Here is a 25,443-nt window from a genome sequence, read left to right as displayed (position 1 = left end):
ACAGTTGTGACTAGAGGCTCTTTCTCATTTTTCCTCCCATCCCTTGCATCCTCTCGCTTCCTTCTCTATTGTATTATAGGAGAATGTCTAAGGCCCCTCTCATCTGACATTCTTCAATGTGTTTTGAGGAGCGTATGCAAGGTAATGAGGAAAGAATTGAGGAAGAACCTTGGTTTCTACTGTAGCTGGCGTATAAAACTGTCTTTTTGCTGTAAATACTCAGTCTGTAGCCGTTCTTGTTCTTAAAGAGAAGTGTTGCCTTCCGGTTTCATCCGACTGTAGGTTTTGAAGACCCACCACTGGTTTTAGTTACATAAACCTTAATCCACAGCTTCTAAAAACATGGAAATGTATTCCTAATTTTGGTTACACAAGACATCGGATTGAGGTAATTTTCTCAATAGGAAAGAAAAGTTTTTTTTTAACACCTTGCTCTTCTCAACTGTATTTTGGAGAAGGTCTAAGGTTCCTTTCCTGTGAAGTTCTTATCCAATGCTTTTGAAAAGGAGGAGTGATGATCTGATGAATCGAGAAAAGTTGAATTGAGAAATAGCCATGGTATTCTGATTTATTACTGACGTGACTGTCTCCTCCTGCAGGGCTACTTTGAGAGCTGCAACATCCACAGGAACCGCATAGCTGGCTTTGAGGTGAAGGCGTACGCCAACCCCACGGTGGTGCGCTGTGAGATCCACCACGGACAGACGGGAGGGATCTACGTGCATGAGAAGGGCAGAGGACAGTTCATCGAGAACAAGATCTATGCAAACAACTTTGCTGGAGTGTGGGTCACCTCCAATAGCGATCCTACAATAAGGTCAGCGGGGTTTCAGTCAAATACATTCTCTCTTTCTCTCACTTTCTCAAAAACAATATCCATCTCTCCCTTTGTCCATTATGCAATCTATATTACGTTGTATTGATGCTGATGTGTAAATGGATAGTCAATGGTGCCATTTTTCCACGTTGTGTCAATCACAGGGGCAACGCCATCTTCAACGGTAACCAGGGTGGCGTTTACATATTCGGTGACGGCCGAGGCCTCATTGAGGGGAATGATATCTACGGTAACGCCTTGGCAGGGATCCAGATCAGGACGAACAGCTGCCCAATCGTACGACACAACAAGATCCACGACGGACAGCACGGGGGCATCTATGTGGTAAGTAGAGCTTTCTAGAACCTTTTTAAATGTGTATTTAAAGAAAGCACATAATCACATGTTTAGTACTTGTGAAGCTTATAGCTGTGGTTTATCTGCAACCCTTTAGCATATTTAACCACTATTAGCCCGCCATATTAGTGTTAAATAAACCTTCATATAGTAGGCAGCAGACTGACCGAGGATAAGGATGTTAGTAATGTAATTCATGTGTGTCTCCCCTGTAGCATGAAAAGGGACAGGGGGTGATTGAGGAGAATGAGGTCTACAGCAACACGCTGGCAGGAGTCTGGGTGACCACAGGAAGCACACCTGTCCTCAGGAGGAACAGGATACACAGTGGGAAACAGGTATGGACATAGAGGGAGATAGATGGAGAGTTGTATTTATTAGGAATCCCTCTTCCTGGGGTCCAAACACACCAAGCACCCACATTACATATAAAACTGTGAACTATGTTTGTACTGAATGAGCTAAAGATAAAACAGTACATCATATAACATCCCTACACCACCACATGTCCACAACACAACATGTTCAATACCACCATACAACAATATCACAATGTGTGTGTATGCATGTGTCTGTACCTTTGTGTGTCTGGAGAGAGATAGATGGAGAGAGAGAGATGGGGGGGGGCACTGTCAGTTCAGTTGGCTCCATGGGCCACTCATCTCCCACGGATGGATGGATGAATGAACAAATTAAATTTGCCAATAACCTGCACACTAAACACTCACCTCCCCTCTTGTCTTGTGGGTCATACAGGTTGGCGTCTACTTCTACGACAACGGCCATGGAGTGTTGGAGGACAATGATATCTACAACCACATGTACTCTGGAGTTCAAATCAGGTCAGTGAAAGGGCTGGAACTCAAAATTAATAGACAACCACACGGTGGGACCCACTGACAACCACACGGTGGGACCCACTGACAACCACACGGTGGGACCCACTGACAACCACACGGTGGGACCCACTGACAACCACACGGTGGGACCCACTGACAACCACACGGTGGGACCCACTGACAACCACACGGTGAGACCCACTGACAACCACACGGTGAGACCCACTGACAACCACGCGGTGAGACCCACTGACAACCACACGGTGGGACCCACTGACAACCACACGGTGAGACCCACTGACAACCACACGGTGGGACCCACTGACAACCTGTGTAAATAATGTAGTGCATGTTGCTGATTTAAAAAAGGCATTTAACGGATGATTTATCACATTGCTATGTACTTTTGTCATACTATTGATTTTAATTATATGCATTGATTGATTTGTTGTTTAATGTTTCCCACTGTAACAGAACTGGAAGCAATCCCAAAATCAGACGGAACAAGATCTGGGGAGGTCAAAATGGAGGCATTCTGGTTTACAACTCAGGTGAGAAACCAACTGTTAGTCTCTATCCATCCATTCTCCTCTCAGCTTGATTTTGTCTGGGAAGGGGTGAAGCAAGCACATATTTTCTTCAGAACGTGTACCTTTTCTACATGAAATTCATGATGCAGAACAGTTAAGACACCCTGGATTCACAGGTTCTGAGTGGAGTGGCTCCATCATATTCCTGTGTCACTCAGATGCTCCCTCATGAACTCTATAACCATGATACATGAAAGGGGGATCTCTTGGCTGATATCCTGACTCTGTTTCAGGTTTGGGCTTCATCGAGGACAATGAGATCTTTGACAACGCCATGGCGGGGGTGTGGATAAAGACGGACAGCAACCCCACCCTCCGGAGGAATAAGATCCACGACGGGCGAGACGGAGGGATCTGTATATTCAACGGAGGACGAGGTTTACTGGAGGAGAACGATATCTTCAGGAACGCACAGGCAGGGGTCCTCATCAGCACCAACAGTCACCCCATCCTGAGGAAGAACAGGATATTTGACGGCTTCGCTGCAGGTGGGCGACGCTATGCTAGAAACTTATTGGATTGGTCCAATAAGAAATGCTCATTTTTTTGTTGCAAAAATTTATTTGACTTTGTGTGCGTATTAAGCAGTATTTAGCTTTGACTCCATGTGATTAATCAGTCCCGAGACTCCAGCTAAAATCGGCTTTTTGTTTATCTGACTTAAATTTTTCTGCATGTCCATTTAGCCTCACAATTAAGTTTTTTACCATTTTATTTTCAGGACGACCAGGGCTGAACACAAAACAATTTCACATAAGAGTCAGGGCTCTGTGCAGGCTAGTCAAGTTCTTCCACACCGATCTCGACAATCCATTTCTGTATGGACCTCGCTTTGTGCACGGGTCCATGCAGGAAAGGGCCTTCCCCAAACTGTTACCACAAAGTTGGAAGCGGAATTGTCTAGAATGTAATTGTATGTTGTAGCATTAAGATTTTCCTTCACTGGAACTACATTTTATTTTATTATTTGATCTTTATTTAAGTCAGTTAAGAACAAATTCTTATTTACAATGACGGCCTACCGGGGAACAGTGGGTTGTTCAGGGACAGTGCCTTGTTCAGGGCCAGAAAGACAGATTTTTACCTTGTCAGCTTGGGGATTCGATCCAGCAACCTTTCGGTTACTGGCCCAACGCTCTAACCACTAGGCTACCTGCCACCCCAACTAAGGGGCCTAGCCCAAACCATGAAAAACAGCCCCAGACCATTATTCCTCCTCCAATGCACTATGCATTCGGCAGGTAGCGTTCTCCTGGCGTCCGCCAAACCCCGCGTCCGTCGGACTGCCAGATGGTGAAGCGTGATTCATCACTCCAGAGAACTCGTTTCCACTACTCCAGAGTCCAATGGTGGCAAGCACGCAAGCCTAAGATCACCATGTGCAATGCCAAGTGTCGGCTGGAGTGGCATTGGTTTGGCATTGCGTATGGTGATCTTAGGCTTGTGTGCGGCTGCTCGGAAAACCATTTCATGATGCTCCCGACAAACAGTTATTGTGCTGACGTTGATCCCAGAGGCAGTTTCGAACTCGGTTGGGAGTGTTTCAACTGAGGACAGGCGATTCTTTTCGCCCTTCAGCACTCGGCAGTCCCGTTCTGTGAACTTTTGGCCTTCCGTTTCGCAGCTGACCCGTTGTTGCTCCTAGACGTTTCCTCTTCACAATATTAGACGGGGGCAGCTCTAGCAGGGCAGAAATTTGACAAACTGATTTGTTGAAAAGGTGGCATCCTATGATGGTGCCATGTTGAAAGTCAATGAGCTCTTCAGTAAGACCATTCTACTGCCAAAGTTTGTCTATGGAGATTGCATGGAATCCACTAATTTGAAGGGGTGTCCACATACTTTTGTATATACAGTGCCTTAAAGTATTCAGACCCCTTGACTTTTCCACATTTTGTTACGTCAGTCTTATTCTAAAGTGTATTATATTTAAATAAAATCCTCAGTAATCTACACACAATAACCCATAATGACAAAGCGAAAACAGGTTTTTTGAAATTTTTGCAAAATTAAATTAGTATTGAGACATTTTGCTATGAGACTCGGAATTGAGCACAATTACATCCTGTTTCCATTTATCACCCTTGAGATGTTTCTACAACTTGGAGTTCACCAGTGGTAAATTACATTTATTTAGAAAGGCACACATATAAGGTCCCACAGTTGACGGTGCATGTCAGAGCAAAAACCAAGCCATGAGGTCGAAGGAATTGTCTGTAGGTACCAAAAAAATGTAATGTCCCCAAGAACACAGTGGCCTCCATCATTCTTAAATGGAAGAAGTTTGAAACCATCAACTCTTTATAGAGCTGGCTGCCCAGCCAAACTGAGCAATTGGGGGAGAAGGGCCTTGGTCAGGGAGGTGACCAAGAACCCCATGGTCACTCTGACAGAGCTCCAGAGTTCCTCTGTGGAGATGGGAGCGTTTGCCAGAAGGCACCTTAAGAAACAAGATTAGCTGGTCTGATGAAACCAAGATTGAACTCTTTGGCCTGAATGCCAAGCATCACGTCTGGAAGAAACCTGGCACCATCCCTACGGTGAAGTATGGTGGTGGCAGCATCATGCTGTGGGGGTGTTTCTCAGCTGCAGGGACTAGTCGGGATCAAGGCAAAGATGAACTGAGCAAATTACAGAGAGGTCCTTGATGAAAATCTGCTCCAGAGTGCTCAGGACCTCATACTGGGGTGAAGGTTCACCTTCCAACAGGACAACGACCCCAAGCACACAGCCAAGACAACGCAGGAGTGGCTTCGGGTCAAGTCTCTGAATGTCCTTGAGTGGCCCAGCCAGAGCCCGGACTTGAACCCGATCGAACATCTCCGGAGAGACCTGAAAATAACTGTGCAGCAACACTTCCCATCCAACCTGACAGAGATTGAGAGGATCTGCAGAGAATGGGAGAAACTCTCCAAATACAGGTGTGCCAAGCTTGTAGCGTCATACCCAAGAAGACTCGAGGCTGTAAACGCTGCCAAAGGTGCTTCAACAAAGTACTGAGTGAAGGGTCTGAATACTGATGTGAATTTCTAAAAACCTGTTTTTGCTTTGTCATTATGGTTTATTGTGCGTAAAAAAAATATATATATATAATTTTTTGAATAAGTCCTTAACGTGGGAAAAGTCAAGGGATCTGAATACTTTTTGAAGACAATGTATAGTGTGTCTCCACCTTGTCGTCTGATAGTTTAGGTGGAAGTTTAACTATATTATACTAATGAAATCCTCTCAGATCTCCACAGGTGCTTAGGGGGTCCTGCATCTCCACTTCCCCCATGCTGATCCTGACCTGTCTCTGTTTCTATGTCCACCAGGTATTGAGATCACCAATCATGCCACGGCAACCCTGGAGGGCAATCAGATCTTCAACAACCGCTTTGGAGGGTTGTTTCTCGCATCGGGTGTCAACGTTACAATGAAAGGTAAAATAACTTATTGTTACTAGAATCTAACATTATAGGAACTACTTATGGTCAGTCTCTTTGGCAAAATGGTGGTTTTGAATGATCTGAAATTGCCACTAAATTACTTTTTCTTATCTGTACCTGGTCTGACCCCCCCCCCCCCCCCCCGTTCTCCTGTATTCCCCCCCAGATAACAAAATAATGAACAATCAAGATGCCATTGAAAAAGCTGTGAGCAGAGGTCAGTGCCTGTACAAGATTTCCAGTTACACCAGCTATCCAATGCACGATTTTTACAGGTAATAATTTCTTACCCTGTGTGTATAGATATCTCTACACATATCTGGATATATAGATAGAGAGAGAGAGAGATCTCTACACCTATCTGGATATATATAGAGAGAGAGAGATCTCTACACCTATCTGGATATATATATACACTGCTCAAAAAAATAAAGGGAACACTTAAACAACACAATGTAACTCCAAGTCAATCACACTTCTGTGAAATCAAACTGTCCACTTAGGAAGCAACACTGATTGACAATAAATTTCACATGCTGTTGTGCAAATGGAATAGACAAAAGGTGGAAATTATAGGCAATTAGCAAGACACCCCCAATAAAGGAGTGGTTCTGCAGGTGGTGACCACAGACCACTTCTCAGTTCCTATGCTTCCTGGCTGATGTTTTGGTCACTTTTGAATGCTGGCAGTGCTTTCACTCTAGTGGTAGCATGAGACGGAGTCTACAACCCACACAAGTGGCTCAGGTAGTGCAGCTCATCCAGGATGGCACATCAATGCAAGCTGTGGCAAGAAGGTTTGCTGTGTCTGTCAGCGTAGTGTCCAGAGCATGGAGGCGCTACCAGGAGACAGGCCAGTACATCAGGAGACGTGGAGGAGGCCGTAGGAGGGCAACAACCCAGCAGCAGGACCGCTACCTCCGCCTTTGTGCAAGGAGGAGCACTGCCAGAGCCCTGCAAAAGGACCTCCAGCAGGCCACAAATGTGCATGTGTCTGCTCAAACGGTCAGAAACAGACTCCATGAGGGTGGTATGAGGGCCCGACGTCCACAGGTGGGGGTTGTGCTTACAGCCCAACACCGTGCAGGACGTTTGGCATTTGCCAGAGAACACCAAGATTGGCAAATTCGCCACTGGCGCCCTGTGCTCTTCACAGATGAAAGCATGTTCACACGCACATGTGACAGACGTGACAGAGTCTGGAGACGCCGTGGAGAACGTTCTGCTGCCTGCAACATCCTCCAGCATGACCGGTTTAGCGGTGGGTCAGTCATGGTGTGGGGTGGCATTTCTTTGGGGGGCCGCACAGCCCTCCATGTGCTCGCCAGAGGTAGCCTGATTGCCATTAGGTACCGAGATGAGATCCTCAGACCCCTTGTGAGACCATATGCTGGTGCGGTTGGCCCTGGGTTCCTCCTAATGCAAGACAATGCTAGACCTCATGTGGCTGGAGTGTGTCAGCAGTTCCTGCAAGAGGAAGCCATTGATGCTATGGACTGGCCCGCCCGTTCCCCAGACCTGAATCCAATTGAGCACATCTGGGACAGCATGTCTCGCTCCATCCACCAACGCCACGTTGCACCACAGACTGTCCAGGAGTTGGCGGATGCTTTAGTCCAGGTCTGGGAGGAGATCCCTCAGGAGACCATCCGCCACCTCATCAGGAGCATGCCCAGGCGTTGTAGGGAGGTCATACAGGCACGTGGAGGCCACACACACACACTACTGAGCCTCATTTTGACTTGTTCTAAGGACATTACATCAAAGTTGGATCAGCCTGTAGTGTGGTTTTCCACTTTAATTTTGAGTGTGACTCCAAATCCAGACCTCCATGGGTTGATAAATTTGATTTCCATTGATAATTTTTGTGTGATTTTGTTGTCAGCACATTCAACTATGTAAAGAAAAAAGTATTTAATAAGAATATTTCATTCATTCAGATCTAGGATGTGTTATTTTAGTGTTCCCTTTATTTTTTTGAGCAATATATATATAGAGATCTCTACACCAACTGGATATATGGATAGAGAGAGATCTCTACACCTATCTGGATATATATAGAGAGATCTCTACACTTATCTGGATATATATAGAGAGATATCTCTACACTTATCTGGATATATATAGAGAGAGGGAGATCTCTACACCTATCTGGATATATATAGAGAGATATCTCTACACTTATCTGGATATATATAGAGAGAGGGAGATCTCTACACCTATCTGGATATATATAGAGAGAGATCTCTACACTTATCTGGATATATATAGAGAGAGGGAGATCTCTACACCTATCTGGATATATATATAGAGAGATCTCTACACCTATCTGGATATATATAGAGAGATATCTCTACACTTATCTGGATATATATAGAGAGAGGGAGATCTCTACACCTATCTGGATATATATAGAGAGAGATCTCTACACTTATCTGGATATATATAGAGAGAGGGAGATCTCTACACCTATCTGGATATATATAGAGAGAGATCTCTACACTTATCTGGATATATATAGAGAGAGGGAGATCTCTACACCTATCTGGATATATATAGAGAGAGATCTCTACACTTATCTGGATATATATAGAGAGAGGGAGATCTCTACACCTATCTGGATATATATAGAGAGATATCTCTACACTTATCTGGATATATATAGAGAGAGGGAGATCTCTACACCTATCTGGATATATATAGAGAGAGATCTCTACACTTATCTGGATATATATAGAGAGAGGGAGATCTCTACACCTATCTGGATATATATAGAGAGAGATCTCTACACTTATCTGGATATATATAGAGAGAGGGAGATCTCTACACCTATCTGGATATATAGAGAGAGATATCTCTACACCTATCTGGATATATAGAGAGAGCGTTAGAGATATCTCTACACATCTGGATATATAGAGAGAGAGGGAGATCTCTACACCTATCTGGATATATAGAGAGAGCGTTAGAGATATCTCTACACATATCTGGATATATAGAGAGAGAGGGAGATCTCTACACCTATCTGGATATATAGAGAGAGCGTTAGAGATATCTCTACACCTATCTGGATATATATAGAGAGAGGGAGATCTCGACACCTATCTGGATATATATAGAGAGAGATCTCTACACTTATCTGGATATATATATAGAGAGAGGGAGATCTCTACACCTATCTGGATATATATATAGAGAGAGATCTCTACACTTATCTGGATATATATAGAGAGAGGGAGATCTCTACACCTATCTGGATATATATAGAGAGAGATCTCTACACTTATCTGGATATATATAGAGAGAGGGAGATCTCTACACCTATCTGGATATATATAGAGAGAGATCTCTACACTTATCTGGATATATATAGAGAGAGGGAGATCTCTACACCTATCTGGATATATAGAGAGAGCGTTAGAGATATCTCTACACATATCTGGATATATATAGAGAGAGGGAGATCTCTACACCTATCTGGATATATAGAGAGAGATCTCTACACCTATCTGGATATATATAGAGAGATCTCTACACTTATCTGGATATATAGAGAGAGAGGGAGATCTCTACACCTATCTGGATATATATAGAGAGATCTCTACACTTATCTGGATATATAGAGAGAGAGGGAGATCTCTACACCTATCTGGATATATATAGAGAGATCTCTACACCTATCTGGATATATAGAGAGAGATCTCTACACCTATCTGGATATATAGAGAGAGATCTCTACACCTATCTGGATATATAGAGAGAGATCTCTACACCTATCTGGATATATAGAGAGAGATCTCTACACCTATCTGGATATATAGAGAGAGATCGTCATCCAGTGGGGTATTCCAGAAAGCAAGATTATGAAGTTAGTCAGCAAACTTTGATAAACAGCCACATACAACTCTTGATTTTCTGGTTTATTGAGAATGCTACTTTTGTAAATGTTAAGTCTGTATTTCTCAAAAAGATGAAGTTATTTTAAGCAATGTTGGACTCATTGATCCATCTGTCCACTTTAATGGATGAAACTCATTTGGCTCGTCACCTGTTTCTTTGTTCTGTCCCTCCGGGTGGTCAGGTGTCACACCTGTAACACAACAGACCGCAACGCCATCTGTGTGAACTGCATCAAGAAGTGCCACCAGGGGCACGACGTTGAGTTCATTAGGCATGATAGGTACGTTACTGTTCTGTTTAATGCCTTTTTAATGACACATCTTATTACAGTGATATTTCACGCTAAGTTACTTTTAATTATATCTGGTTTTATATTGCACAATCATGTGCAGATCCTCTCCCTCCTGTGCCAAATGATATATCACATTCAAATCTGTTTGTGTACAGTAATTGACTCTAAGAAATGTGAGAAATCTAAAGAGCCGACTGGAGATGTGCTAGTATTTCAGTGGCTACTTGATCAGTTGATATTTTCTCCCGGTCTTCCACTTCAGTCATTTTCAATATAATATTCCATACCTTCTCTGTAGATTCTTCTGTGACTGTGGAGCCGGAACCTTGTCAAACCCCTGCACGCTAGCCGGAGAGCCTACGCACGACACGGACACACTGTACGACTCCGCCCCTCCTATAGAGTCCAATACGCTGCAACACAACTGAGCTGGACCTCCCACCTCCGGACCTGTTCCCTATATAGTGCACTACTTTTGACTAGGACCCTATGCTGGCCAGGTCAAAAGTGGTCCAATATGTAGGGAATAGGGTGCCATTTTGGACCGACACAGAAACTCCTCTTTGTTCAGCTAACTTGTCCACTAATGCATGGGAAGGAGGATCAATACAATACAAACTGTTATAAATATTTCAATTGTTTCACACATGAAAATATGTAAAAATGGATGTTGTGGTGGATAAAGACAAGCTGAAAGGAGACATACATTTATATACTGAAAAATGTTCTGCTGTGGATGCACCGCTCCCCCTTGTTTTCCTTCCCAGCAACGTATTGGCGGAGAGGAGAGGACCTGGTCGAAAGTAGTGCCCTATGAAGGGAATAGGATGCCATTTTGGACTCAGAGATATTGACTCAGGTTGAAGGAGAATTAATGGGAAGCATTGCAGTTTTATAACGGAGCTGGGGAGAGGTGGATGGACGCTAGCCATCTTCATGCCCCCCCGCCACCTTTGCGAAGTGGTCAAGTCAGACTGCAGTTATTGTACAGAGCCATGAATGATGGCAGGACGGCACAGCAACGCTCAGAGCCATAAAAGGAACCAGTTCCTCGCCACACACTGCCTATGTCTCCAGGCAGCAAACCCCCGTGGCATTGGTATGGATACAACAAATGAAATATTAATGACCTAGCACTTCCGCTTTAAATTTTTTGGGTGAAAACAAAGTTTTTGATTTTAAATGCTTTTTTCCCCTGTAGCTTTGTATTTTCATGCAAAAATGTTACTGTACTTGAATGTCTTATTTTATTAAATATAATAGTTTTTTTGGGTTATTCAACCATAGACTTGCTGTAAGTGTACTCATGTCGCAGTATCTACGTTCTTTCTGTGAAAGAGAACCAACAAAAAACATTTTCCCCAGCAATGTTGACTTTCAAATGTGAGACTTTTAGAATTGATCGTGGCTGTTTTTGAGTCTGAACACCTTTTCTTTTTGTCTGCAATATGGAGTTCAAGGAGCCATGAATGCTTCTCTACATATTTCCTATTTGGACCATACTGCAGGTAAAACCTCAGTATAATTGTCAAAGTATAAGCGCTGGATTCAATTCGTATTGTGGGAAATCTGACCTAAATTTAGGGTAATTTCCGATTGAGCCGACACATGCAACTTTCACTGTGAATGCAGTCTCCAAAAGCAGGAATATTGATTTAAATGCATTTTATAATGCAGGTATTTTGTAATACGGATTGAATCCAGCCCTCAGTCTTGTGAAATCACAGCTGTCTTCATTTAGGCTCCAAGGTCCAGGGTGTACTGTAGTGCTTTCCTAGTCTGGTCCCAGATCTGTTTGTGCCGTTTCCCATAATGACCACAGGAGTTGTCAACGCCACACGAACAGGTCTGGGACCGACCAGGGGAGTAAAACATTGCTGGAGCTTTTTATTTTTTTTGTAACACTAGAGCTCTACTGAATGAGACTAAGTATCCACACAGCGGTAAATGGTTTATTACGTTCCCCTCCACCCCATCCATGTGTATTGGTGACTGTGGGCTCTCAAACAGCTTGAATTGTATGCATGTACCATAACACCCAGACTTAATATATTGTGGAGTATTCAATAACCATTATGTAGATGCTAGTGAATTAAAAGGGTTTACTTTCCTAGATAGAGAAACCTGGTCATTTTTTAAAATTAACTTTATTAGATGATAATACATTAGTGACTTGTGGAAAAGAGCAGCAACTACAAAGAATGAAAAGGGTGTATTCAGGGATGGGAAAGGTTGCCGATAGAATGAATACTTTGACAAATGTATCGTGTAGAACACAGTATCTGAACGTTTTGTAAAGTTATGTCCTAAACAGGCCCCAACAACAAAACGGTGCATTTTCACAGGTTGCCGATCATCTAGAGAGCAAGGCAAACTGTATGCCAGCTGCTTTGGGGTCTTCAGCATACAAACATAGCTTCCTGTGGAACAAAAAAAAGACAGCCAAATTAGTTATGACAGTTCAACACCATATCAATTAAATTGTTTTTTTTATTCCTGTACAGCGAGTGGACCACAGTATCTGTCTTAGAAATGCTGACAAGTCTTAACACCCAGGAAGTATACCAACTAACTATTTGAAAGGGGGATACCTAGTCAGTTGTAGAAAAATGCATTTACTCCACAATCAGATAGGTGTGGGGGACTGCCTTAATATTTGCTCATGGGTAGAACAGCTCTGCAAGTGTCAAGTGTACAAAACATTAAGGACAGACTGACCAGGTGAATCCAGATAAATGCTATGATAACTTATTGATGTCACCTGTTAAATCCACTTCAATCAGTGTAGATGATGTGGAGGAGACTGGTTAAAGGATTTTTAAGCCTTGAGACGGATTGTGTCAACCACAACGCTGCCAAGTTTCACGCTCAACAGTTTCCTGTGTGTATCAAGAATGGTCCACCACCCAAAGGACATCCAGCCAACTTGACAACTGTGAGTAGCTTTGGAGACAACATGGGACAGCATCCCCATGTTCTGGGGGGGAAGGGGGTCACGCAACTCAATATTAGGAAAGTGTTCTTAATGTTCGGTATACTCTACGTTGGTTACATCAAATATAGAGTTTAGCTGAGCAACTATCGTCATTACGGCCGGTATGTGCTTCCAAAAAAAACGTCTAAGTAGAAATTTACAAGCAACTGAAAAAAATAATTTTTGGCACTTCTGATGTATTGTGCAGTCGTAGACTTGACCTGTGTGTGGCAGGAATGAGTGGTTTACATTGGGAGGTGCTGAATAGGCATGTTTTCAGTTGCTTGTAAATTTCTATTTAGACTTTTTTTAAGCACATACCGGCCGTAACGGGAGTAAAAAAAGACAGCTCTGCAAGCATTATGTTGAACAACTAACGCAGACCAGCTAAACGTGAATCATTTTTGAGTACCACTTCAGCGTGACGGCGCACATGCGATTCCCACACTGCTCAAACCATTGGCTAAACATGTTGCATTTGCCTAACATTGACAGAAGACTGCCTCTGCAGGAATGGAAGGCTATAGACTTATGGATACTTAGTAATAATTGGCTGCTCTTCAGTAGCTAACTAGAAACAAGTTTAAATGTACAACCAGGGCTCTCCCTTGTATTTTCTGACAAGGTGGTGCTGATGTAGTCAACTTCCCCCTCCAGGAAGTTGGAGCATTTTTGAAAAACATGTGACTGTCATTTCCAGAAACCTAGAGTCTCAAATGATATCAAACAATGTAGCCAACACAGAAGTCTGGTGTTGGATCCTAAATGAAATTGAGGAGCTTCTAGGTTAAATTTAGGAGTAATGATTATTCTAATTATTTGGATAGTCTAGTGAAAATATAAACTGGCTTCATTTTGATTGGGGAGAAAATTCAGAATAATTCAATTACTGGATGCAATGGAGTAGTCATCTTTTTATTTAACTAGGAAAGTCAGTTGAGAACAAATTCTTATTTACAATGACGGCCTAGGAACAGTGGGTTAACTGCCTTGTTCAGGGACAGAAAGACAGATTCTTACCTTGTCAGCTCAGGGATTCGATCCAGCAACCTTTAGGTTACTAGCCTAACCACTAGGCTACCTGCAGCCCCGCTTACAGTAGGCTATGTAATATGAAACAAGTGAATTAGGCCTATGATCTCCAACTCTGACCTCATCCATCAAGTTAGGTCTGACTACCATTCATTCAACATGCTTTGTCATTGGTGAACTGACTTATCATTAGCAGCCTACTGTTGACATACAGCTAACAGTGACTTCAAAGTTTTCAGACCCCTTGGATTTCATTGTTGCAAAGTGGGATTCAAATTGATTGAAGAAAAAATAATCTACACAACATTGCAGAGGGGACTTGCTTCCATTCAGCCACAAGAGCATTAATGATTTTGGACAATTAGATCTGGCTTGCAGTCGGTGTTGCAATTCATCCCATGGGTGTTTGATGGGGTTGAGGTCAGGGCTCTGTGCAGGCCAGTCAAATTCTTCCACACCGATCTCAACAAACCATTTCTGTATGGACCTCACTGTGTACGCAGGCATTGTCATGCTGAAACAGGAAAAGGGCCTTCCCCAAACGTACCACAAAGTTGGAAGCACAGATTCATCTAGAATGTAATTATTCAGATCCTTTGCTATGAGACTCAAAATTGAGCTCAGGCGCATCCTGTTTCCATTGATCATCCTTGATGTTTCTGCAACTTGCGAGTCCATCTATGGTAAATTCAATTAATTGGACATGATTTGGAAAGGCACACACACCTGTCTATATAAGGTCCCACAGTTGACAGTGCATGTCATGGCAAAAACCAAACCATGAGGTCAAAGGATTTCGCTCGTAGAGTTCCGAGACAGGATTGTGTCAAGGCAAAGTTATGGGGAAGGTTACCAAAAAATGTCTGCAGCATTGAAGGTTCCCAAGAACACAGTGGCCTCCATCATTCTTAAATGGAAGAAGTTTGGAACCACCAAGACTCTTCCTAGGGCTGGCCGCTCAGCCAAACTGAGCAAATCGGGGGAGAAGGGCCTTGGTCAGGGAGGTGACCATGAACCCGATGGTCACTGACAGAGCTCCAGAGTTCCTCTGCGGAGATGGGAGAACCTTCCAGAAGGACAACAATCTCTGCAGCACTCCACTAATCAGGCCTTTATGGTAGAGTGGCCCGACGGAAGCCACTCCCCAGTAAAAGGTACATGACAGCCCGTTAGGAGTTTGCCAAAAGATACCTAAAGAATGACCATGAAAAACAAGATTCTCTGATCTGATGAAATCAAGAATCAACTCTTTGGCCTGAATGCAAAGCGTAACGTCTGGAGGAAACCTGGCACCATCCCTATGGTAAAGCATGGTGGTTGCAGCAAAATGCTGTGGGGATGTTTTTCAGCGGCAGGAACTGGGAGACTAGTCAGGATCAAGGGAAAGATGAATAGAGCAAAGTAGTGAGATCCTTGAAGTCCTAAACGCTCAGGACCCCAGACTGGGGCGAAGGTTCACCTTCCAACAGGACAACAACCCTAAGCACACAGCCAAGACAATGCAGGAGTGACTTTGGGGACAAGTCTCTGAATATCCTTGAGTGGCCCAGCCAGAAGCCGGACTTGAACCCGGGGTTGTAATCCCGGGAACTTTCAATACATTTCCTGGTTTTCCACAAATCCTGGTTGGAGAATTCCGGATTTCCTGCTTATTCTTGGAAATCTCCAACCGGGACTTCGGGAAAACCAGGGAATTTATTTAAAGTTCCCAGAATTTTGCAACCCTAAACCCAATCGAACATCTCTGGAGAGACCTGAAAAATTCTGTGCAGCGACGCTCCCCGTCAAACCTGACAGAGCTTGAGAGGCTCTGCAGAGAAGAATGGGAGAAACTCCAAGTACAGGTGTCCCAAGCTTGTGGCATCATACCCAAGAAGACTCGAAGCAACTTTGGCAGTGATTAGAGCGTTGACAAAGTACTGACTAAAGGGTCTGAATACTTAAGTAAAATATGACTTCAGTTTATTCTTTATAAATTTGTACAAATGTCAAACCCAGTTTTTTCTTTGTCATTATGGGATTTGGTGTGTAGATTGAGGGGGGAAAAGCCATTTAATCCACTTTATAATAAGGCTGTAACGTAACAAAATGTGGCAAAGGTCAAAGGGTCTGAATACTTTCCGAAAGCACTGTATAACGTACTTCCATTCATTTTTTTCAACTGGTACAGGGGACCATCAGACGAGTATTGTGCGGCTTGTGGGCGTCCTAGAGCAAAACAGCCGACATGTACGTGTTCGTGAGTCTCACATTTCCAGAGGGACCATATAAGTGTGTAGCCCAAAATGTACAGATGCTACAGACAGCCGAGCTGCCAACTTCTGTACAGACAAGATAAGTCCCAAGATGCTTGTGGGGGTCGTAGAGTAAAACGGAGAACACCATCATGTTTCTATCTTTCCATAGAGAGTTTGTAGGCCAAACCGTTTTGGATGCTACAGATGATTGTGAGAAGACTGATTTTCGGGATGTCTCATGGTCTGACAAACACTGCTCTAAATCATATCTCTAGCTTAAACTGACAGATTTTATTATGTTAATTAGATCCATGCAGCATCGACTATTGGGGCTTAAGGGAAAACACTTGTTCTGTATCCCAATTCCCTTGTTGCTAGGCTTGGGCAGTATACGGGATGTTTTTCCCAATACCATTGAAACTATTTATTTTGAATATTTGTAGCTACTTTAAGTAAATGCCTACAATCAACTTGTGCAATATGTTAGGATATCAAGCAGATTGCGTTCATTTCACCTGACACATGAAGCTTACAGGTAGTCCCCAGTCACGTTTGTTTACAAGCACACAGCGAGAGACTGGAGCCTTGTGAGTCACTCACTGTTGTGCAACATGCGCCAGTTGACCTAGTTACATTATGGATTTCACAACTGTTTGCCAGCTAGATAACTTAAGTTAAGATAACTGTCAATGCTTTGGTTTGCTAACTTACAGTAGCAATGAGTAAGTTGACACCTACTCATTCCAGGGTTTCTTTATTTGTACTATTTTCTACATTATGGAATCATGTAACCAAAAAAAAGTGTTAAACAGATCAAAATATATTTTAGATTCTTCGAAGTAGCCACCCTTTGCCTTGGTGACAGCTTTGCACACTCTGGGCATTATCTCATCCAGCTTCACCTGGAATGCTTTTCTTGAAGGAGTTCCCACATATGCTGAGCACTTGGCTGCTTTTCCTTCAATTTGCAGGCCAAACCTTCTCAATTGGGTTGAGGTCGGGTGATTGTGGAGGCCAGGTCATCTGATGCAGCACTCCATCACTCTCCTTCTTGGTCAAATAGCCCTTACACAGCCTGGAGGTGTGTTGGGTCATTGTCCAGTTGAAAAACAAATGATAGTCCCACAAAACGCAAACCAGATGGGATATCGCTGCAGAATGCTGCAGAATGTGTCCCTAGAATTCTAAATAAATCACTGACAGTGTCACCAGCCAAATCAAAGCAATGCAAATAGTCTGGATAGCCATTTGATTAGATGTTCAGGAGTCTTATGGCTTGGGGGTAGAAGCTGTTTAGAAGCCTCTTGGACCTAGACTTGGCACTCCGGTACTTCTTGCCATGCCGTAGCAGAGAGAACAGTCTATGACTAGGGTGGCTGGAGTCCTTGGCCATCTGTCTGGCCCTGTGGTCTTGTGAATGTTGACCTGTTTAAAAGGTCTTACTCACGTTGGCTGCAGAGAGCGTGATCAGTCATCCGGAACAGCTGATGCTCTCATGCATGTTTCAGTGTTACTTGCCTCGAAGCGAGCATAGAAGTAATTTAGCTCGTCTTGTAGGCTCGTGTCACTGGGCAGCTCTCGGCTGTGCTTCCCTTTTGTAGTCTGTAATGGTTTGCAAGCCCTGCCACATCCAATGAGCGTCGGAGGACGATTTGATCTGAGTCCTGTATTGACGCTTTGCCTGTTTGATGGTTTGTTGGAGGGCATAGCGGGATTTCTTAAGCTGCCAGGTTAGAGTCCCACTCCTTGAAAGTGGCAGCTCTACCCTTTAGCTCAGTGCGGATGTTGCCTGTAATCCATGGCTTCTGGTTGGGGTATGTACGTACGGCCACTGTGAGGACGACGTCATTGATGAAGCCAGTGACTAATGTGGTATACTCCTCAATGCCATCGGAAGAATCCCGGAACATATTCCAGTCTGTGCTAGCAAAACAGTCCTGTAGCTTAGCATCGTCATCATCTGACCACTTTTTTATTGACCGAGTCACTGGTGTTTCCTGCTTTAAGTTTTGCTTGTAAGCAGGAATCAGGAGGAAAGAATTATGGTCAGATTTGCCAAATGGAGGGTGAAGGAGAGCTTTGTATGCGTCTCCGTGTGTGGATTAAAGGTGGTCTAGAGTTTTCTTTTCCCCCTCTGGTTGCACATTTAACATGCTGGTAGAAATTAGGTAAAATGAATGAGTATCCCTGCATTAAAGTCCCCGGCCACTAGGAGCGCCGCCTCTGGATGAGCGTTTTCCTGTTTGCTTATGGCGGTATACAGCTCATTGAGTGCAGTCTTAGTGCCAGCATCGGTCTGTGGTGGTATGTAGACAGCTACGAAAAATACAGATAAGCACCATCTACTTGGAGTTTATCTTAAGATACTCTACCTCAGGCGAGCAAAACCTCGATTTCCTTAGATATCGTGCACCAGCTGTTGTTTACAAATAAAGACCGCCACCCCTCGTCTTACCAGAGGCTGCTGTTCTATCCTGCCGATAGTGTATAACCCGCCGTTCAGCCACGACACTGAAACATAAGATATTACAGTTAAAATGTCCCGTTGGTAGTTTAATCTTGCTCGTATGTCATCGATTTTATTTTCAAATGGTTGCATGTTGGCCAATCGAACGGATGGCAGTGGGGGTTTACTCGCTCGCCTATGAATTCTCAGAAGGCAGCCTGACCTCAGCACCCTTTTTCTCCATCTTCACGCAAATGACGGATTTGGGCCTGTTCCCGGGAAAGTAGTATAACGTTCACGTCGGACTCATTAAAGAAAAAAGCTTCTTCCAGTTTGTGGTGAGTAATCGCTGTTCTGATGTCCAGAAGTTATTTTCGGTCATAAGAGACGGTAGCAGCAACATTATGTACAAAATAAGTTAAAGCACACCCACACCATCACTCCATGGTTCACGGTGGGAACCACACATCCGGAGATCATCCGTTCACCTACTCTGTGTCACAGTGGTTGAAATCAGAAATCATAGAATTTGGACTCATCAGACCAAAAGGACAGATTTCCAACAGTCTAATGTCCATTGCTCATGTTTCTTGGCCCAAGCAAGTCTCTTGTTCTTATTGGTGTCCTTTAGTAGTGGTTTCTTTGCAGCAACTCAACCATGAAGCCCTGATTTCACGCAGTCTCCTCTGAACAGTTGATGTTGAGATGTGTCTGTTACTTGAACTCTGAAGCATTTATTTTGGCTGCAATTTGAGGAACTTATCCTCTGCAGCAGAAGTAACTCTGGATCTTCTTTCCCTGTGGCGGTCCTCATGAGAGCCAATTTCATCATAGTGCTTGATGTTTTTTGTGACTACACTTGAACTTTCAAAGTACTTGAAATTTTCCAGATTGACTGACCTTCATGTCTTAAAGTAATGATGGACTGTCGTTTCTCTTTGCTTATTTGAGCTGTTCTTGCCATAATATGGACTTGGTCTTTTTCCAGATAGGGTATGGTATACAGAAGATAGCTCTACCTAGTCACAACAACTGATTGGCTCAAACAAATTAATTAGCCAAGAAATTCCACAAATTAACAAGGCACACCTGTTAATTGAAATGCACTCCAGGTGACTACCTCATGAATCTGGTTTAAATAATGCCAAGACTGTGCAAAGCTGTCAAGGCAAATGGTGGCTACTTTGAAGAATCTAAAATATTTATTTGTTTAACACTTTTTGGGTTTCTACATGATTCCATAGTTTTGATGTCTTCACTTATTCTACAATGTAGAAAACAGTAAAAATAAGAACCTTGAATGTGTAGGTGTCCCCAAACTTTTGACTGGTGCTGTAGTAGCTAGTTATCAAGCTAAGTGGTTAACTTCTTGCAGTCAAGTTCCTCTAGGTAAGAGCAGAGAACCCCCTCTTGGATCAAGAGCCTTGCTGTTGTCAGGATTCACCTAGCGGTCATGATTTGGGGCTGTACAAATGTTTGATGTATTAGAATAATTGATTATGCTTATGTTATATTAATAGAAGGAGAGGGGTTATAAGACCCCTCCCTCCTTACATTTATAGGGTCCTAGACTACAGATTAACAATATATATTTTCATGATATGGTTTTAGAATTGTTCCACAGTTGTTTTCTCATTCACTCAATGTGTGACTGAGACAGAACTCTGCAGGGGAGTGTGGGAGATAAGAGACGACTCAGACATTCCACAGTAAATCTACTTTGGGGAGGGGACATTTATTGCCTAGCTTTTAGATAAACACTGAAACTCTGTATAGCCATGGATGCAGGGTTTTGGTCTCGGGAGTAAAAAGGTAATGACGTAGTCAGTGACATCACTTAGGCGGGACTTTGGTTTAATAAAACAACTTGAGACCTTTTGTTTGGGGTAGAACCTATTCAGAACATGCGTGCTATGTTCCTGTTTGTCACCTTCTGTCTGCAATTGCATTAATAAAGGTTTATGAATGATTTAATTAAAAATATTGTTATAATGTTAATTTCACCAATGAACCAATGATTGACAAAGGAGGTAAGGAACGAACCTAACAGTTGGCGAGCTTGCCTGGAGTGAGTGTTACACGGTTGGCAGAGATTCCACACCACGTTGCCAGAGCTCAAAATTAAATAAGGTAAGCAGACACCTGTTTAATCTAAGTCTGTAATTAAATGTCATTCACTGGTGTGGTTTCTCTCTAACAAGTGGCACCTCACTCAATCTAAATTATAGACATACGCTTTGAATATGACAGTCGGATTTTAGTTTGGAGAAATTACGTAACGGGCTATTGGTGAAATGCATGATGTCAATATAGGACGAATGAAACGAAAGCTTGATGATTTTTATTTGTATTTGTTAACTAGTTATTTTATTGTGCCCGTTGTGGTTTGGCGAGGCCATCCGAGGCATGCTCTATCTACGGATAGGTGGCCGGTTATGAGTTAAATACTAGTTAGTTTTGCAGAGGTGAGTCAGCGTTATTCACCTAATTCTATTTGTTAAAAGGTAATTACCAAATTACTAGTTATTTTTGTTTTGTAGAGGTACCCAGCGAATGAGTTGAGTTGGTTATGAATGGTGCGTTGTATGTTTCATTGTTTGTTTGGCTGTGGATTATGGCGGGAGTTATTGGGTAATTGCCCAATAGTGGAATACAAAATTAGGAGTAGGACAGAAATTATTCTAATAAAACGGTTGAACGTATTTGTTAGTGACAATTTCCTACCATAGGACAGTATTGGAAATGTACAACCCCTTAGTATATCAGTATATCAAGAGAATTATACAGACGTTCTGTAGACAATACAAAATTAACATTGTGATCCTATCACCACCTGGGGGCACTGGTGTATAACATAACTATTACTCTACACCCTTAAAATAGGACTTTAAGTTTACCATGCGGTTGTCTCTGAGGCCCGTGTGTGAAATATATTTGAGTATAAGTAGAACCATTTACTATAGCCTGGATCAAGTGAGAGTAGAATTAGGATTACAGTATCACCCACTGTTATTTAACACACACTGGATGAAGATAGAGGATAATTGATATAGGCATATTCCTACATATTACACGCAGACAATCTAAATTAAAAGAAGTTTCCTGCTGTGGAATTTACAGACACTTAAGAAATGGCATGTCTGGACTGAGATGGCAGGAGAAAATAGATATCCAATAGCTGGTTCATTCAACAAGATAGGTTGGAATTAGTCAAGGAGATAATTCAGACAAGAAAAAATGGACATGCAGAAGGAGATGACGAGTGCCCTTGTCTCAGAAACTGATGGGAATGATGTTGCTTGAAGGACATATCTTCATGAACAAGGCTACCGTGACCAAACTAAAGCTAGAGAGAACAATAGAATGCAGAAAGAACGAACTGAGTCAAGACAGAGACAGAACGGGAGTACTCCCCACTGCCTCGCCGCCGTATAACAATCAACCCAAAGGTACTCCAGGGTGACTATACACAGATCTACCCTCTTATACTACTGACTGAAGAAAATGGAGAAGCAACCACAATTATCCTCAAAAGGAACTCTGACACAACAGCAGCAGCGAGCGGTATGAGAACAATAGAATTGGATGAAAAAATGAGGCACAGTTCCTGGAGGGAGATTCCCTCATCACTCAACAGAAAGGGACAGACTGGCAGACCATAGACATATGGCCGCCTGTAGAAAACAAACTAACTACTAAAGAAGTAAAAGTAAAATACAAAGTGTTACCATCCATGGGTGTCCTATTCAGGGACCAGAGAGACAGGAAAGAAAGAAGGAAGACTGGCAAATAATAAGTTATATACATTACGAAAAGAAAAGAGAAAGTTGATAGAAGATCTACAAATGCTAATTGATAAGATTAAAGAGACAATGGACACAGATGTGGAGGAAAGTCAAAAGCTGAAATATGAGGTCAGACAAGCCAAAGATGTTAAGACGATACCAGAGGGAGGTAGAAGAGTGAAGAAGAACAGAGATTTAGGGAGAGATAGAAAGGGAGAGACATTTTCCATGCCCTTGGTGTATCGTACGGGTCCACGGGGACAGGTGACTCAGGAATACAAGGCTTGGAGTTTTGGAGACCTGGAAACAGCAGTAAAAGGCATGCCCGGGATCTCGAAAGGAGCGGATGGGCGGATACAGACTTTTGAGCATTTACACGGGCACAACAAAAAACCTATGCCTGGGGGACCTCAAGGCGCTACTGGCGAGGACGACACCAGGGCAATTAGAGGCGCTGTTGTTGAGATCCCGCATCGATGATGCTCTACCTGAAACAGTATTGAGTGAAGTCCGAGCTCCCCTGTGGAGGACTCTAAGATATGAATTCCCCACTGTAAGAGATATGACCAGACTAAGCCATGTGGCCCTTGACGAAAACAACATAGATTTCGCTGAATGGCTTGAAAGGTTTAGAACAATATGGAATGAGGAACTTGGAGAAAGATATGACCAGAATGACACTTGAGAACGCATGATCTATGATTATACTGCCAAGAATTGCCCTGAACCCATCAGAAAAAAGGTTGAAGATGAAATAGGATGGGACCGAAAGACTGGGGGAGAGAAAGAAGAGTATCTCAGACATTGGTTCAGGAACTGGGAGAAACAAAAGTATGATGAGAAATCGAGAAAAGGAGGTTTAGACACTGTGCTGAAGAAGGCCCAGCTTGCACAGATCGAGAAAGGAAGTGGTTGGTTTACTCACAATGTAATGGCTACTCAAGTTGTTCCTACAGGCTCACCACAACCTGCAGCCCCCCCACAGTCACATCTGGTACCCGTGAACCTGGTGCCTGCAGGATATGTACCTTTCCCTATGCAGCCTTATGGTAAACCACAACCATGGACTGGAAGAGGATATGGGCCCGCCAGAACCCCTCGTGACTGGACAAACACTCAATGCTGGACCTGTGGGCAATTGGGACATATGAGTTTGCAGTGCGGAGGACTTGGTAGAGGAAACTTTGGGCCTGGCAGAGGGAGAGGAACTTTTGATAATGCACATCCTGGAGCATATTACCCACCATGGCAACAATATGATCCTCAGCCACAGTACCACTCGCCTGGAGCTTAAAATGCTCCCAGGGGGCCACATATGCCCCATGGACAAGAAGGACAAGTTAATGATAGAGGACAGGCATGGCCAATGGGAAATCAGAACACCAACAGTTCTCATTTCCCTCAGAATCACCAATGAAGGTGCCTGACTCCCCTGCTCCAGTATGAATTCAATGATGGAAGAGAAGAGCCAATGGTTGCTCTTAATGTTAAGGACATGACCTACCATTTATAACAGACACTGAAGCTAACGGTTCCTGTTTAGGAAAACTTGGACAAGTTGTTGGAGCTTCCCTGAGCAAATCATCAGTAACAATAACAGCGACATCTGGACAGCCAAGGAATGTGTACCGGACAAAAACTTGTTTGAAGAACCTCTGCTTGACTCTGACATGATGCTGTTCATTGATGGATCTGCCTATATAGATCAAAGCACAGGGAAGAAACATGTAGGATTTGCTGTAGTAGATGTGGAAGGTGATATTGAGGTTATGCAGCCCCTACCAGAACATTTATCAGAGCAACAGGCAGATTTATTAGCTCTGACCACAGCTTGTGAATTGGGGGAAGGGAAGCCTTTACTGGCTACTCTGACTCAGCATATGTTATTGGGGTTTGTTTGTCATGGTGTAGGATTTGGAGAGCAAGAGAGTTGACTAATTCCACAGACACACCTATTAAAAACAGACCTTATGTTGAACAGTTGATTGAAGCTATGTGAAAACCTAACACATTGGCTATTGTTAAGGTGGAGGCATACACGGGTTGGTGTGATAATGCTAGGATTAGTAACAGCATAGCTGATGAGGCCGCCTAATTGCTGTTTCCTTTTGTCACACATCATTTAATTTTTTTAGTTGGTTGTATCATTTGAAACTACTTGTCTTGAGAAACAGCAGCAGGCTGATATTCTCAATCACCAGGTGTGGAGGGAGAGAGGCTCTCTGTCCTAGGTCTGGCTTATGGCTACATCTTTTGTCTGGCATGCCCTGTTTACCATCAACCATGATTTTATTATTTGCCAATTGGCTCATGGAGTGAGCCATTTGTCAAAAGGGGGATATGAGAGGAGAATGTTTGAACATTTGAATCAGTATGTAAAACTGTTCATTTATCGTTGCGCGACATGTTTGTTATATAATATAGACAACGGAAGTCCGCTGCAACCAGGGAAGTTCCTCATTCCAAAAGGATCTTTTGTCAACATAGCTATGGATTTTATAGACATGATATAGCGAAAAGAAAGAGATACTGCCTGGTGATAATTGACAGGTTTACCAGGTGGGTGGAACCATCCAACTGCATTGCGTGAACAGTTGCAAAATTTGTAGTTAGGAAAATTATACTCAGGTTCGGAATACCTGAGGTTTGTCTGCAGACAATGGGACCCATCTCATAGGAGATGTGGTTACCCAAGTGGCCAAAATGATGGGTGTTGACCAGAAGTTTGTGTCCATCTATCAACCGC

The 25,443-nt window shown here is 43.1% G+C and overlaps 1 protein-coding gene across 4 annotated transcripts in view; it reads left to right on the top strand.

Annotated features, from left to right (window-relative positions):
• Positions 1-12,336, top strand: part of LOC139571460 (F-box only protein 11) — a 43,942-nt gene extending 31,606 nt beyond the window's left edge. For 2 of the 4 annotated variants that reach the window (XR_011674301.1, XR_011674300.1), the window contains exons 12-21: positions 600-817; positions 982-1,162; positions 1,390-1,512; positions 1,931-2,016; positions 2,488-2,564; positions 2,837-3,091; positions 5,918-6,025; positions 6,198-6,248; positions 10,113-10,211; positions 10,522-12,336. Coding sequence is in view for 2 of the 4 variants with exons in the window: in XM_071394352.1 (XP_071250453.1) it covers positions 600-817; positions 982-1,162; positions 1,390-1,512; positions 1,931-2,016; positions 2,488-2,564; positions 2,837-3,091; positions 5,918-6,025; positions 6,198-6,306; positions 10,113-10,211; positions 10,522-10,651 (1,386 nt within the window). In the remaining 2 variants the exon portion in view is untranslated. Of the gene's footprint in view, positions 1-599; positions 818-981; positions 1,163-1,389; positions 1,513-1,930; positions 2,017-2,487; positions 2,565-2,836; positions 3,092-5,917; positions 6,026-6,197; positions 6,307-10,112; positions 10,212-10,521 lie in introns of all 4 variants that reach the window. The other 2 variants (XM_071394352.1, XM_071394350.1) reach the window with 1 other exon arrangement.
• The last annotated feature ends 13,107 nt before the right edge of the window (positions 12,337-25,443 follow it).

This window comes from Salvelinus alpinus, chromosome 3 (assembly GCF_045679555.1).
Source record: "Salvelinus alpinus chromosome 3, SLU_Salpinus.1, whole genome shotgun sequence".
NCBI lineage: Eukaryota > Metazoa > Chordata > Actinopteri > Salmoniformes > Salmonidae > Salvelinus > Salvelinus alpinus.
The sequence above is the reverse complement of the archived record's forward strand: the minus strand, read 5'-3'. Positions and strand labels throughout refer to the sequence as shown.